Source organism: Armigeres subalbatus, chromosome 1, assembly GCF_024139115.2.
Source record: "Armigeres subalbatus isolate Guangzhou_Male chromosome 1, GZ_Asu_2, whole genome shotgun sequence".
Lineage (NCBI taxonomy): Eukaryota > Metazoa > Arthropoda > Insecta > Diptera > Culicidae > Armigeres > Armigeres subalbatus.
Window position 1 is genome coordinate 160,528,257 of NC_085139.1, and position 15,905 is coordinate 160,544,161.

Here is a 15,905-nt window from a genome sequence, read left to right on the forward strand (position 1 = left end):
ACAAAGCCCATCGCATTTGCGGTTCATCGCCTCCACAAGCCATGGGCCGTCAATAACCTCTACCGGCGTTTTTTTAGCCGAGAGGAAGGTTAAGTGACCCACGCTGGCGCTGCGCACTGAGCTGCCGACTATTGCCTCTGGCCTCCTAGGCGGAGACCTGAACAACCCACCTCTTGCGAAGGGGTTGTCGCCTACACTTCTACCACTAATTGAAGAACTGACTTGGTTTTCCATTTTGGCCCCACGAGTTGCTCGGGAAAAGAGGTCCACCACGCCAGAGCCCAGCATGACGCGGTAAGGGACAATTACTGTGGAGGGTGCCCAGGTACCCCACAGGCTCCGTTAAAGGCCTAGCTTATTATTTCACCCCCCTGGCCATGCATCCCCTCGGCACGGGTCGCTTGACGCCTTGGGATCAGGGGTTAGGGACGATGGTCCCGGTCTAACTCGCAGTGGCCATGGGGAGGGGTCGTCAAGCCCTTGGACAAAGTCCCTGCTGCCTCCGCGGTCACTCTTCTGCCATGCCTCGTGGTGGCGACTGCGGTTGCCACCCGCTGCGACACTCTTACCTCGATATGTGCAAACCTCTCATTTACTTCCCCGCGCTCAGCCTGTTTTCGCTCTAACTAACCAATCACAAGTTAGTCATGCTTGTCGACTGCTGCTTTGCGCGCCAGATTCTCTGCAAGCTGCAGGCAATCTGAGTGGTTGCAGTCGAAACTGCGTTCCACTTCTCCACCGCTAGGCACATCCTCTGGATAAGGGTATCCGGGGTTGTGTCCCGACCGCAAACGTCTAGCATAGCTCTTCTTTCGACGTCGAAACGAAAACATACGAACAGTATGTGCTCTGCAGTTTCGGCAAAACCTGGGCAGTCAGGGCAGCTTCAGAACCCCGTCATACATAAGGTTCCATAGTACCGGGCCCAGTATTGAACCTTGCGGAACTCCTGCGGTAATAGGTACGCTTCTCTGGCCGGCATCGGTCTCGTATAATACTACACGGTTCTGGAAATAGCTTTCCAAAATCCTGTACAGGCCCACCGGCAGGCTAAGCCGGTGTAACGAGAGCGCGATGGCATCCCAGCTTGCGCTGTTGAATGCGTTCTTCACATCAAGTGTCAGTAACGCACAGTATCGAATACCTCGCCTTTTCTGTTGGATCGCAATCTCGGCAGTCTTTACCACCAATCTCGGCAGTCTTTACCAGTTAATAGCGTCCAATGTGGACTTACCCTTGCGATAACCGAACTGGTTGTTAGACAGGCCGTTCGTACCCTCTGAGTACGGGGTCAGCCTGTTGAGGATGATCCTCTCTAGCAACTTGCCCGTCGTGTCTATAAGGCAGATTGGTCAATAGGTCGCCCGGCGGCTTCCCGGCCTTCGGCAACAACACCAGTTTCTGGCTTTTCCATCTTTCGGGGAATCTACACTCATCTAGGCATCTTTGCATAGCTAGCCTGAACATGTTCAGGTTCGTTATGATTGCTGCCTTGAGAGCGCTGTTCGGAACTCCACCGCGAGTAACTCTTCATTCGTCACCGGAGCCACCATTTCGGCCGCACCCATATTGCCTTGTGGTGCAGGAGGCCAGAGACCTGTGGCTCGAGACGGGAATAGTACCTCGATAATCCTCGCCAACCTATCCGGGGATCGTTCAGAGGGTGAAGAGCTCCCTTTGGTCTTGGCCATCACTATCCTGTAGGCGTCACCCCATGGATTCGCGTTGGCTCCTTCGCATAGGTTGTCGAAACACGCTCTATTACTGCTCTTAATGGCCTTGTTAAAGGCCAGTTTCGCAGCTCGAAACACTTCACAGCGGTCCACTCTTTCAATTTTAACTATTTTAACGCTTAGCATCTGTCCTGCGCGAGAAAATGTATTCATCCATCCATCCATTCATTAGCCACATATAGAGTAACGAAAAATATTTGATTTGGAAGTGCAGTTGCCCTCCTTGATATGCCTTGAGAAACCAAATGATATACGAATGCTTAAAAACCATGTAGTTAATGGCTGTGGATGTGCTTATTGAATACTAAGCTGCGAATTGACTATGTCCAAATTATGGAATGCGATACACACAAAAAAAAAACGTTGGTAAAATTATAAGAAGCGTTGGTAAAATTAAGAAAATTATTTAGTGATTTTCAGTAGAAAGTATAAGATTGTTAAATCTACAATTGCAAAAATGTCACTTCGATGAGAATTTTGGCAAGAGCCAACTTTTCAAAACAACATTTTCTTCTCGATTTTTGGTTAGTCAAAAAAATGTCTACCAGCATTGGCGTAACTACGGGGGTGCTAGGGGGGGCTTTAGCCCCACCTAGAATCTAGTTAGCCCCCCCTAGAATTTTAACGACTTTGCATGAGTACTATACTGCCGCTAACCGCAAGTCGAGCACATCTGTATATGGAGGCCCATATACAGATGTGCTCGACTTGCGATTAGCGGCAGTATACATATCTAGTGCTCTGATCATATCTGGGCGTAACTGCAAATAATGAATTCTTATCATCTCTCTCTACAGTGAGTTTAATATATTTTATCATGTTTTCTAAAAAAATGATATATCTCGCTCTCTTGATTCTCAGCCACACATATAATTGGTTAAGGTGAATTGCGTACGAATTTCATTTCTAAAGTAAATTACACTTTCGGAGGAACATAAGTCCAAAACACAACTCGTTTTCAGTACGCACAAAAATGTTTTTAGATGTGCTTATCACCTATGAATTGACATTTGTGCTGCCAACATGAGAGATGAGCCAATGTGAGAGATAGGACGGGCATGGTTACAGTCATTTTGGGACTTTTTCGAGAGAAATGTTGGAGTTGGAACTGTATTTTCATGTTGATTGAATAAATAATAGAAGTAACAGACTAACAGAACAATTACAATGGCTGAGATTGAATGAATAATATTCAAGCAAAATAATAAACTGCCCGTAATATTTAGACAACATGAAAAAGACAATTGTTTAACTTGAGCAGGAGACACAAGATGCTTAGGTTACCGAAGAATTTCGAACAAATTTTGACTTTTATTTATCAGCAAATCATCAAATCTTCAAGATGTTTATGTTTACATTGCGTTGCATTGAATTGCGAGTATTATTTTTTTAAAGTGTGCGTATGACCTCTAGCTTTCCAACATAACCCTTAAAGATGCATGGCATTTCTGAAAGGATTGTCAAGAGAAACCTTTCAATAATGTGATAGCCAAGTACAACGTACCATATGCCTGTAAAAGCAGACATTTTTTTCTGCAGATGTATCTGGTAAAGTATTCAAACGATGTTGCTGCTATTTCCCGAAAACTTTGAATTTCCAATAATCATACTAGGTTTCTTGAAATACGAAAAAAGTTCGGTAAACCCTGAAATTTCAAGGAGATGTAACTAAAATGTAAAGGGTGTACGGAATCAAATTGCATCACTTTGAACTACTCGCCAAAAATTAGTCTATCAACCGATTGTCATGAAATTTTCAGGGACTGAAATGCAATATGTAAGCTTTGACTACGTATAACTGTTTCACTGTAATTCTCAAATACATCCAAATGCTGAATCTTTTTTCTTAAATGAACTCATAAGATTTTGTACATGTCTTTAACTAACATTTTTCATCCTGCAATCTATCCCAACAAAAAAAATAACTAATTTTATTCTCTCAGTCGACTATTTAACTTAATTAAAGTCAACTTTTCAAAAGAAACCATATTTTTTGACGGCTCTAACTATTATAAAAATCGAAAACAAAAAATAAAAAAAAAGTGCTGCAGTGTGAACCGGCCTGAATAATAAGATTGATGCTCTCCCAAAATCTGACAAATATCAGTCCAAAATTGGATTTCAGCGCTTTTCTAATTTTTCTGATTTTGGTTTTTTACTATAGAAGCGACTAAACAGAAAGTTTGTTGGAAAGTTTACCTGTATTAGTCGGATAATCGAAAATGTTGACGTTGGAGTTATAAACCAATACGAAATGTTGATGTTAAAGGCCAAATCAACATTTTATGTTCCGTAATGATCAATTTTGGAGGCTTCCGAAGCTCGTGTTTTCATTCTCGATCAGTATCTTTCGATCGGCCGCAATTCTGGTGATTTTGGGATCATAGGCACAAAATTGGATTACTAACATCTTTTTATAAGATGTGGAGTATGGAGGTGAATGCGCAAGATTTATTTGCACACACCCTTTGGCTGTATTTTATATACTATTGGAAATTTCGTAATGAAACTCATGCAGTGTGAATAACACATGCTGAAGCCGTCTTCCACAACATTTCGTTAAAATCAGCCCAGAAGGCGAACTGTTATCGACTTTTGAAAGTGATGCAATTTGATTCCGTACACCCTTTAAGTAAATGAAATTATTTCTAATCTTCTTTATACATAAAAATGAATTTCTGTCTGTCTGAACCTTATAGACTCGGGAACTACTGAACCGATCGGCGTGAAAATTTATATGATGAGGTTTTTGGGGCCGGGGAAGGTTCTTAAGTTGATTCGAGACCCCTCCCCTCTTTAGAAAGAAGTTCTTCTATACAAATAAAACATCAATTTCATCATAACTCAAGAATTAATCAAGCAAATGGAACCAAATCTAGCATGTGAAGGTTTTCGAAGGGAAGATTTTTTTCTGTTGTGGTTTGAAACCTAATCCCTTCTGGAAAGGGGGGCTTCCAGACAAATGAACCAGAAAATTTTACATAACTCAAGATCTAATCAGAGGATTTTTTTAGGCGAAACGAAGTTTGTCGGGTCTGCTAGTGGATATATGGTCGGGGTTCTGCCAAACCGCACCAAGCGGCATTTTGACTGACTTGTGATATTTTGTTCGTAAAAGGAAAACGGAAATCATTTCATAGCAATTCATACGTACACTAAGTTGGTTAAGTCTTGTTGAAGGATATCCTCAGCTATGGAGTTGAGGGATATCCGATTCGATTTGTGATCAATTGAATCTGTTGAACGAAATCTTGGGCAGAAAAATGGGAAATTTTTTGCTGGCGCTTGGTGCGATTTGGCAGAACCCCGGCCATATAAAACTCGAAAGTCTTATGTATCTGAAGCTCTTATGTTTTTTACGTACCACGACATGTTTATGTCAGAGCTGTTCAAGTCGTCACTGGATGTATTGAAATAGCTGTTTGGTAGGCCAACTTGCGGATAGTTGAACAAATACAATAACTTTTTTGTGTTTGACTGTAAGAATAGAAAAAAGTTAGCCCCCCCTAGAATTTTTCCTTAGTTACGCCAATGTCTACCAGTAATCCATTACTTTGAACAGCAGATCCGAAACGGGTACAGGTGCTCGTAGGGTCCACCTCGAGGCCTATTACATTATTTTTATTGCAATTAAGCAATCCCTAAGGTTTTTATACAGTTTTCTCTTTGTGCTCGTTCTCGGACTCAAAAAGGAGTCACCAAGCCTCGCTTTCCGCGGACGGATATTTGATTATTTTCCTTGGCACCTTTGGAGCTTCTCTTGGTGCGACACGGTCTGCCGGCTCTTTCGCATTGTAACATTTATTGGTACTTGTCGCGTAACACCCAGAATGTGTGTTTGCTCCTGCTGAGGGGACTTTCCGGTGCGTGGTAAGTACTACGGTTATCGACCCTATAAGTGTCTCCTCTCCTAGCTGCGGTGTAGCTAGCGGGTAACAAGGTGATCGAAACACTCGCGCCCATTAATGATGCTCTTAGAGTGATTTCTGCAAACTCTGAATATATAAATGGGAAATCTAAGGATTTCACGAAACTATTTACCATGCGTCTCCATACTCTATTCACTCTCATAAAAGATGAGCTTCATATTCATGTTCATCCACCCACAACTGGTTTAATAACCGGGTAATGTTGAACACAGTAATTTAAACGATACTGGCATTAATGAATGCACCGGAGTCGTTCATGGGCACGCTGGACCTACTTAAGATGACTGGTCAATTATTTTGTTCCTTTTTACTGGGATTATTAGAAATATTGTCGCTTAGCAAATTAGTGCTCTTGCTATGCATGGGAATAAAAACAGGTTCCCTTGACCCCGCAATGAAGCGAACTAAGCTCAGATTGACCTCAAACTTGATGTATCATCATTGTGTAATTAATTCCTAGTTTGAATTCAAACGCGATACTTTTCCACATGTGACAAATCAAAAACATATTAGAAATCGATCATAGAGAAAAACTCTATGGTTTTTAACTTGATCAATACTGGTTTATGAACTCAACCATACTCTAATATGACTTTCTTTTTCTTTCAGATGCTCCAACCAAAAAGCACAATAGTTGCATTGATTATGACAGTCACTCTATCCATATCACTTGAAAGCAATAGTGCAGCACCTGTATCATCACAAACAGGTAGGATTCCATTTGTTATCTCAATAAAAGATAAAAACGTCTAATTTAGAACACGAACATTATCATTATTATATATAGTCTGAAACATGCGCATTGTGACTTTTCGAATAAGTCGATTATTATAGTTTAGTTTGTTTTTTTTTTTAATTTAAGATTTTAACTCTATATGCAGGACTATACTTACTAGATGCATTTTTGTTGTTTATCATGTTTGATAAGGATTAAATTTGCGGGGCATCCACGGTGTCTGATTTAGTAAAAAAACATAATTTAATTTTCAATTTTTATTTTTATTTTATCTTTTTATTCTTTTTTTATTATTTATTATATCATGACGAACGACATTTCACGGAAGAGAGAAATTTCAATGTTTTTGAATTAAATAAAAACAACTTTAATATGATGTAGGAACAAGGTCTATTATGAAACAATAATAGACCAAGACAAAATCGATTTTGTCACATCTTGTTGAACATCACCGCACTCACTCAAACATGAAATCGAGCAATGAAAAGCCAGCTTAAAAATTTGTATAATCATCGACCTTTTCGTCAACCAGCTCTCGAGGAATGTCAACGTAATAAAATTGAGTGTATTTACTTGTAACACATGTACGTTGGACCAGCGAACCGACAACAAAAGGAGAAACTATCCAATGGGACCGCCTTCTGGGCAATAATGGACCGATTATATCCCATTGAATGGAGAACAAAAGTTATAGTCGACCAAAGGAAAAAAAAACAATTTCCAGAAAATGCAAATCATCTCGACGTAGAGCAAGCTAACAATTTGATGTACCAAATCTGGAAATAATATTTAATTGATTATAAATTTTCCACAAAAAATCCCTCTCTGTAGTCGTAATCGATCGTTAATTAATAAGATACATTTAAAACCTATCTCGAAATTTCAAAAAATCTGGGTTTCTCGTACTTATTTGTATGGAATATTTCTTGAAATTGACTTTGAATACGGATTCGGATTATTGATGGATTTTTCCTAAATTGAATACTCTCCTGGTAATGTTATTTCACTTTGCTCGTATTTCGGATTTCTGTTAAAACGAAAGAATATATATCAATAAATCACATAATTTTCTTTGGGTTTTACCAATTCTCTTTCTACCAAGAATCCAGAAATTTTCATCTTTTTCCCAGGTTTTCGAAATCTTTATTTTTTAAATTTATTGAACGTTTCTCCATGATTGACTTAAGAAATTAGTGATATTTGTCTTCTTCAAGAAATCAGACGAATTTTTAGAAGTTTTATATTATTTTTCAAATGTGGGAATATTTGTAAAACAAACTTAAAATTTATTAAATTTCAAAACGACTGTTGATTTTATGATCAAGATGTCTTTTACGTTACTTGTATTTGTCTGTGTTTATACAATTGACTTTTCCAAATGAATAGAAGTATGCGTGATTCCGCAGTATTCCTCTCAAAGTGTTTGTGATAGTTTTGCTGCAACTGGATTACCACCCACTTTTATTTTACACATCCTACACAGTGACATTAGTGTTGGTGATTCTGGCTTTGGAGAAGTCATTTCCCATAATAATTTCGGTAGTTCACACGGATCGAAGAGTAGAAGCATAACTACTAGAACGCTTGTGGCGCTGTAGCCATTTAAATTATTTTGCCAAATTATGCTTCAACAAGCTTTAATTGGCCATCATTTATGCATCATGTTGTAGTAGTGCAAGTTTGGTTTTATCACCAACATATCGGTTTGACACTTGTAGCATAGTACCGGTACTTTAACTGCAAGGTCGAAGTAACCTAGATGTTAGTCACGCGAAGTCACGGGAACAGGAACGACCCTCCGCAATAAATGACAATGTTGGCCAATGATGAACGTGATACCAAAAATCTCCAAAAGCAGGTTCAGCTTCGTGGTTTGCCTAGCTATGCAATGTGGCACGATAGCATGAAATCTGATTGTTTTCTGCAGCATCACGGTTTTCTGAATCGATGAGACTGAATTATTTGGGTCCAGCCGGATTATATAAAGGACAATCCTCACGGAATCCAAGTTTAAAAGTATTCGCGTTTTCAAGGGCACCCCATTCAAAAGGGAAACTGAACTGATTTCTTCCGGTTAAGCAGACCAAGGCCATATGAAATTTTTCTAAAGGAGAACGATTTACCCGAATCGTAGCGAAAAAGGGGGACATTTGGGTAAAAGAGGACATCGATCGATTTTAAGCTTTTGATTTGATTAAGAATATTATATTAGAGCTTTGCACATTAAAGTTTATTAGAAGAAGTTTTTGTAAGAGCTAACCCAGCAAACAAGAGATCGTATATCAATGCGAATATGGGCACAAAGTGGAGGCCATATACATACGTACACTTTGCATGTAGTCAAATTGAGGCAACGGCAAGTGCCACCCCCCTCTCGTACACTTATTCGCTAACACATGCACCTTTGTTTTGGCTGGGAAATACGACATCTTTTCTACTTCATTAACATTACATCTCCAGATGGGATAATTCCAACTAAGCACTTTATTTGTAACGGGCAGCAGGGACTATGTCCAAGGGCTTGACGATCCCTCCCCAGGCCATCTGCGAGTTGTGGGGCTTGCCTAGGATGTGGTGGGGTTTGACAGTGGGCTCTGTTAAACCTCTATAAAAAGCTGCATGTATCCGCAAGTAGGCCCCACCAAAGCGACCGTGTGCCGCTCAAAGCGCACAAGCCCAAGTCCTGGTGTTAGGTGGGACGCTAAACAGCCCTGACACGACGGCCCTCCTACGTGACAGGAGGTTTGCGCAGGCCCAATAAGCCGCCTGGAAAACCAATCATCACGAACAATATGAGAGATAATGCGACTCGATATAATCGGCAAAAACCTAGGCGACGAATACAGGATCACGATTGGAAGCTTGGAACATGGAATTGCAAGTCTCTAGGTTTCGTAGGTTGCGACAAGATGATCTACGATGAATTACAACCCCGCAACTTCGACGTCGTGGCGCTGCAGGAGATTTGCTGGACAGGACATAAAGTGTGGAAAGAAGCGTTCTATGCACAGCTGGAGCAGACATACGATGGATGCCCACTGCGGGACGTTAAAATCGTCATCGGTGACATCCCAAGTAACAATTAAGGTTGTATCAGAGTTTTATAGCGTTCTTCAAAACCCAATCTCAAAACCTTCCATACAGTCCTCGCAGTTTCCACAACCTCCTGTAGATTTCTATAAAACCATGTTACAGCCAGTTGGCCCAGTTTTATTGCAATCATTAAAACCTAATATGCGTTCCAGTTCAGAACCAACGGTTTTATAATATACTTCAAGTCTCACATAAAACATGCAACATAAAACCTCCTCTAGACTTGGTGGTTTTGAGAACCACTATATAACCATGATACAACCACTTCATGACTATGATACAACAACAAATAAGCCGATAATGAAACAGTTGTCAACTCTCAGGTTGATTATTTGTTTATTGTTTGCACTCGAAAAAAAATGCTTTTTTTCCTGCAATACATGGATTACATGTCAACAACAAAAATAAAAGAATTATTATCAGCCAGTTCAATAAAAGTTCATATCTGGCTTTGAGTGTTCTATGCATGTTTGAAGGCATGCCAGGGATTTTTCATGGTGAAACCATGATAAATAATCAGTATTTTAACAATGCGCTTCGTTAATTTGCTATTATTTAGAATTTTTCAAGTTTAATTAATTGCCTTAGTTAATTACTTTAAAAATAATTTCAATGAATAACCACTTTGGTTGATCAAATAATCAAAGCATTGTTCCTAAAACTTATTAAGATGTCCATTTTTACTGTTTGAAAGGTGAAACAGAAATTTGCATGATATTTCGATTATGAAATTCATTATTTTTTTCATATCGGCGACATTTTTTCGAATAAAACTTTGATTGCATAAAAAATGCCTCTATATAACCATCACTCCTGAACTGGCCCTATCTGGGCATTTCAAACACCTAGAGGTTTTATCTTGGCCTTTTTCAAGACCGTGGTACGACTAGCAAGTTTTATCTTGGTCAAACTTAAAGCTTGGTAGTTTTATATATAATGACAACATGACAATGTAGACAGATATAAAAAAAATCATAAACAAACTTTTTCTGCCCTCGGCATCGAATGCAAGTACTTTCAAAAATAAACATTTCAATTAAAAAGCATATAGTGGCTAATTCTTTTTTCATTTTCGACTGAAAGCAAAATGAAAAAACTTCCGTGGGTCTAACAATTTTTCCGTGGGTCTAACAATTCGTGCTGAATTTTTTTTTTCTATCCGTAGTAGTAGTTTCAAGCTTCGTATTCATATGCAGGTCTTCTTCAGGAGCAAAGGTTATATGTGGGTTTTATACAGGACTCTACGAAGCTTGGCAGCTTTTATAAGTCTTGATCAACATATAACTTAACTGCTGGCTTTATGTCAGTTCCATTTTTTAGCTCTGAGGAGGAACACAGGAGCATTATAAAACCTAAAAAGCTGTGGTTTTATATTGGAATTCAAAACGTAGTTCTCAAGTACTCTTGCGGATCTAATTAAATGACAACTGAATAAAACCAAAATAAAACTTTAAGCATTTCTACATGCCGTAATAAAACCTCTATAAAACTAGCATAAATCTTCGAAGCATTGAGATTGTTACTTGGGATGAACGCACAGGTAGGAAGGGTGGAAATGTATAGACCGGTCATCGGACCGGACAGTCTGCACACCGTATCGAATGACAACGGCCAACGATGCATAAACTTCGCAGCCTCCATTGTTTCCTATTTGAAATTGGACAGATCGGACTATGGGATCGAGAGTTATGGCCAAAATACAAATTCATACAAAAAAATCGCGTAAAAAATGTCACTCATTTTTCGGGCACTTATCCTCAACCGATTTGCTCGCAACAAGTTGCATTCGACGCAGAATTCTGCCCCATTGTTTCCTATTTGAAATTGGCCAGATCGGACTATGGGATCGAAAGTTATGGCCAAAATACAAATTCATATGACAAAATCGCGTAAAAAATGTCACTCACTTTTCGGGCACTTATCCTCAACCGATTCGCTCGCAACAAGTTGCATTCGACGCAGAATTCTGCCCCATTGTTTCCTATTTGAAATTGGTCAGATCGAACTATGGGATCATAAGTTATGGCCAAAATACAAATTCATACGGAAAAATCGCGTAAAAAATGTCACTCATTTTCCAGGCACTTATCCTTAATCGATTTGCTCACAACAAGTTGCATTCGACGCAGAATCCTGTTGTTTTCTATTGAAAATTGGCCAGATCGGACTATGGGATCGAAAATTATACCATTTTTGCCTTTCTCGTATACTAAGTATACGGTAAAGGCTATATGATCGCTCCAAAAACAAACTTTTTATAGAAGGCCCGGAGACCCATAGTGTTATATACCGATCGACTCAGCTCGACGAATTGAGGTGATGTCTGTGTGTATGTGTGTGTGTGTGTGTGTGTGTGTGTGTGTGTGTGTGTGTGTGTGTGTGTGTGTGTGTGTGTGTGTGTGTGTGTGTGTGTATGTGTGTGTGTCTGTGCGCAACCGCCCAAAAAAAAATGTCACTCATTTTTCAGGTACTTATCCTCAACCGATTTACTCGGAACAAGTTGCATTCGACGCAGGATACTTTATCATTGTTTCCTATTGAAAATTGGTCAGATCGAACTATGGGCTCGGAAGTTATGGCCAAAATACCACCTTTTTATTGAAAAGTTGAGTAAAAAAATGTCACTCATTTTTTAGGCACTTATCCTCAACCGATTTACTCGCAACAAGTTGCATTCGACGCAGGATACTTTATCATTGTTTCCTATTGAAAATTGGTCAGATCGGACTATGGGCTCGGAAATTATGGCCAAAATACCACCTTTTTATTGAAAAGTTGAGTAAAAAAATGTCACTAATTTTTCAGGCACTTATCCTTAACCGATTTACTCGCAACAAGTTGCATTCGACGCAGGATAATCTACCATTGTTTCCTATTAAAAACTGGCCAGATCGGACTATGGGCTCGAGAGTAATGGCCAAAATACTATTTTTGTAATGCAAGAGAAAGGCACCATCACCGCTAGGTGGATTAATCAGGGTTTTTATGAAAAAATCGCTAAAAAAAATGTCACTCATTTTTCAGGCACTTTTCCTCAACCGATTCGCTCGCATTAAATTGCATTCGACGCAGAATGTCTCAAATTTTCTTATTGAAAATTAGCCAGATCGGACTATGGGCTTAGATGTTATGGTCAAATTACTATTGTGAAAAAGAGTTCAAAAAAGTCTAGCTCACTTTCTTAGCACTTAGTCTTCATCTATTCCCCAAGCAACACAATTTCAACAAATCTGGTTGCAGTAACCATATTGTGACTGAATCCGGTAATATATAAGTTACTGTGATTGATGTGCAATATGTGTGCTTCTCAGGTCGCTCGTAACAGATTGCATTCGACGCAGAATCTTGTCCCATTGTTTCCTATAGAAACTTGGACGGATCGTACAATTGGATCAAAAGTTATGGCAAAAATACTAATTTTGAAACTACAAAATAAAATGCCATTTTTTGCTCTTATGCTAATCCGATTTGTTTGCAACAAATTGCGTTTTGCGAGAATTTTTTTATGCATAAAACAAATATGAAAAATAAGACCAATCCACATATTGGAGTTATTTTAGATTTTTCCAAACCTTTTGAACGAACGAGAAAGGCACCATCACCGCTAGGTGGATTAATCTGGGTTTTTAATTTTTATTTCGACATTTTATAACGACATTTCACGGAAGAGAGAAATTTCAATGCTTTTGAATTATATTAAAACAACTTTAATATGATGTAGGAACAAGATATGTTCCATAATAGACCAAGACAAAATCGATCTTGTCACATCTTGTTGAACATCACCGCACTCACTCAAACATGAAATCGAGCAATGAAAAGCCAGCTTAAAAATTTGTATAATCATCGACCTTTTCGTCAACCAGCTCTCGAGGAATGTCAACGTAATAAAATTGAGTGTATTTACTTGTAACACATGTACGTTGGATCAGCGAACCGACAACAAAAGGAGAAACTATCCAATGGGACCTTCTGGGCAATAATGGACCAATTATATCCCATTGAATGGAGAACAAAAGTTATAGTCGATCAAAGGAAAAAAAAAACAATTTCCAGAAAATGCAAATCATCTCGACGTAGAGTGGTGATTCATAAGCAAGCTAACAATTTGATGTACCAAATCTGGAAATAATATTTAATTGATTATAAATTTTCCACAAGAACTCCCTCCCTGTAGTTTACGACTACGTTAATTAATAAGATACATTTAAAACCTATCCCAAAATTTAAAAAAATCTGGTTTTCTCTTACTTATTTGTATGGAAAATTTCTTGAAATTGACGTTGAATACGGATTCGGATTATTGATGGATTTTTCCTAAATTGAATACTCTCCTGGTAATGTTATTTCACTTTGCTCGTATTTTCGGATTTTTGTCAAAACGAAAGAATATATATCAATAAATCACATAATTTTCTTTGGGTTTTGCCAATTCTCTTTCTACCAAGAATCCAGAAATTTTCATCTTTTTACCAGGTTTTCGAAATCTTTATTTTTTGAATTTATTGAACGTTTCTCCATGATTGACTTATTAAATCAGTAATATTTGTCTTCTTTAAGCAATTAGATGAATTTTTAGAAGTTTTATTTTATTTTTCTAATGTGGGAATATTTGTAAAACAAACTTAAAATTTATTAAATTTCAAAACGACTGTTGATTTTATGATCAAGATGTTTTTTACGTTACTTGTATTTGTCTGTGTTTATACAATTCCCATGATACTGTTGATGATACTTTCGGTAGTTCACACGGATCGAAGAGTAGAAGCATAAATACTAGAACGCTAGTGGCGCTGTAGCCATTTAAATTATTTTGCCAAATTATGCTTCAACAAGCTTTAATTGGCCATAATTTATGCATCATGTTGTAGTAGTGCACGTTTGGATTTGACACTTGTAGCATAGTACCGGTACTTTAGCTGCAAGGTCAAAGTAACCTGAATGTTATTCACGCGAGTTCACGGGAACAGGAACGACCCACCGCGTGAATGACAATGTTGGCCAATGATGGACGTGATACCAAAAATCTCCAAAAGTAGGTTCATCTTCATGGTTTGCCGAGCTATGCAATGTAGCATGAAATCTGATTGTTTTCTGCAGCATCACGGTTTTCTGAATCGATGAGACTGAATTATTTGGGTCCAGATTCAAAACAATCCTCACGGAATCCAAATTTAAAAGTACTCGCGTCACTTACCCTGCTGCCCACAAAATGGTTTCCGGTCATTTTTGGCCATAATTGGGTGACCAATGGACAATATACTGAAGCAACCGACGGGAATACGATGATACAAAGGGATAAAGTGATAGTTACCACCATGTTTGGCCAAATACCTCGAAATTTGTAAGATTCAGAAAACTGCCGTCTTCTACAATGTCGTTCAAGTGGTCAGAACCATCACGATAGAGGTTAGTTTAGTTTGGAATTCATCCGCTTGGCGGCGCTAATGTATGAGGAATTATTTTAAAGTGAATTATCTCGGAATCTGGTATTTTTAGAAAGATATTCTCTTCTACAAAATTTTTAGGGTGGTAATATCCAATGTCCGCTTGGCAGCGCTAGTAAATGGGAAATTATTTGCTAGGTAAGATATCTCCCTAACTATGAGACTATGAATGTATATAAAGATGTTGGGGAGGTGGAGGTGCGATGGACGAAAGCTCATTTTGGAATTCAACCGCTTTTCGGCGCTAGTGTGTGAGGAATTATTTTTCAGGTGATATATCCCGGAATTTGTTAGATAGGAGGTTACTGTCTTTTACAAAGTTGTTCAGGTGGTAATATCAAATCTGGAGGCAGAATTAGTTTGGGATTCAACCGCTAGGCAGCGCTAGTGTATGAGAATTCCTTGTAAGGTGGGATATTTCGTAATCTGTGAGATTGAGAATGTTGCCGTCTTCTACAAAGTTGTTCGAGTCGTAATACCCAATATGGAAGCAGAATTAGTTTAAAATTCATCTACTTGGCGCCGCTAGTAAATGGAGAAATACTTGATATGTGAGATATCTCGCTAAGTGGGTTTTAGTATGTTGCCGTCTTCTACAAAGTTGGAAGGTAAGAGGCAAGTTTATATTGGAATACAACCGTTTGGCGGCGCTAGTACATGATAAATTATATTTTAGGTGAGATATCTCAGAATCTGTTAGATTTAGAAAGTTACTGTCTTCTACAAAGTTGTTCGGGTGGTAATATCCAATGTTGGAGCAGAATTACTTTAGAATTCAATCACTTGGCGGCGCTAGTAAATGGGGAATTGCTTGTTAGGTAAAATAAATCGCAATCTGTTAGATTTAGTAAATAGCCATCTTCTACAAAGTTGCTCAGCTGGTAAAAATGATATAAAAGCAGGCTTATTAATTCATCTGCTTTGTGGCGCTAGGGTATGAGGACTTACTAGTTAGAAAAGATACTTC

At 38.6% G+C, this 15,905-nt stretch overlaps 1 protein-coding gene across 6 annotated transcripts in view; it reads left to right on the forward strand.

Annotated features, from left to right (window-relative positions):
- Positions 1-15,905, forward strand: part of LOC134205425 (uncharacterized) — a 77,747-nt gene that overhangs the window by 35,591 nt on the left and 26,251 nt on the right. For all 6 annotated transcript variants that reach the window (XM_062680658.1, XM_062680657.1, XM_062680660.1 and 3 more), the window contains one exon: positions 6,272-6,371. In XM_062680658.1, coding sequence (XP_062536642.1) covers positions 6,272-6,371 — 100 coding nt within the window. The remainder of the gene's footprint in view (positions 1-6,271; positions 6,372-15,905) is intronic.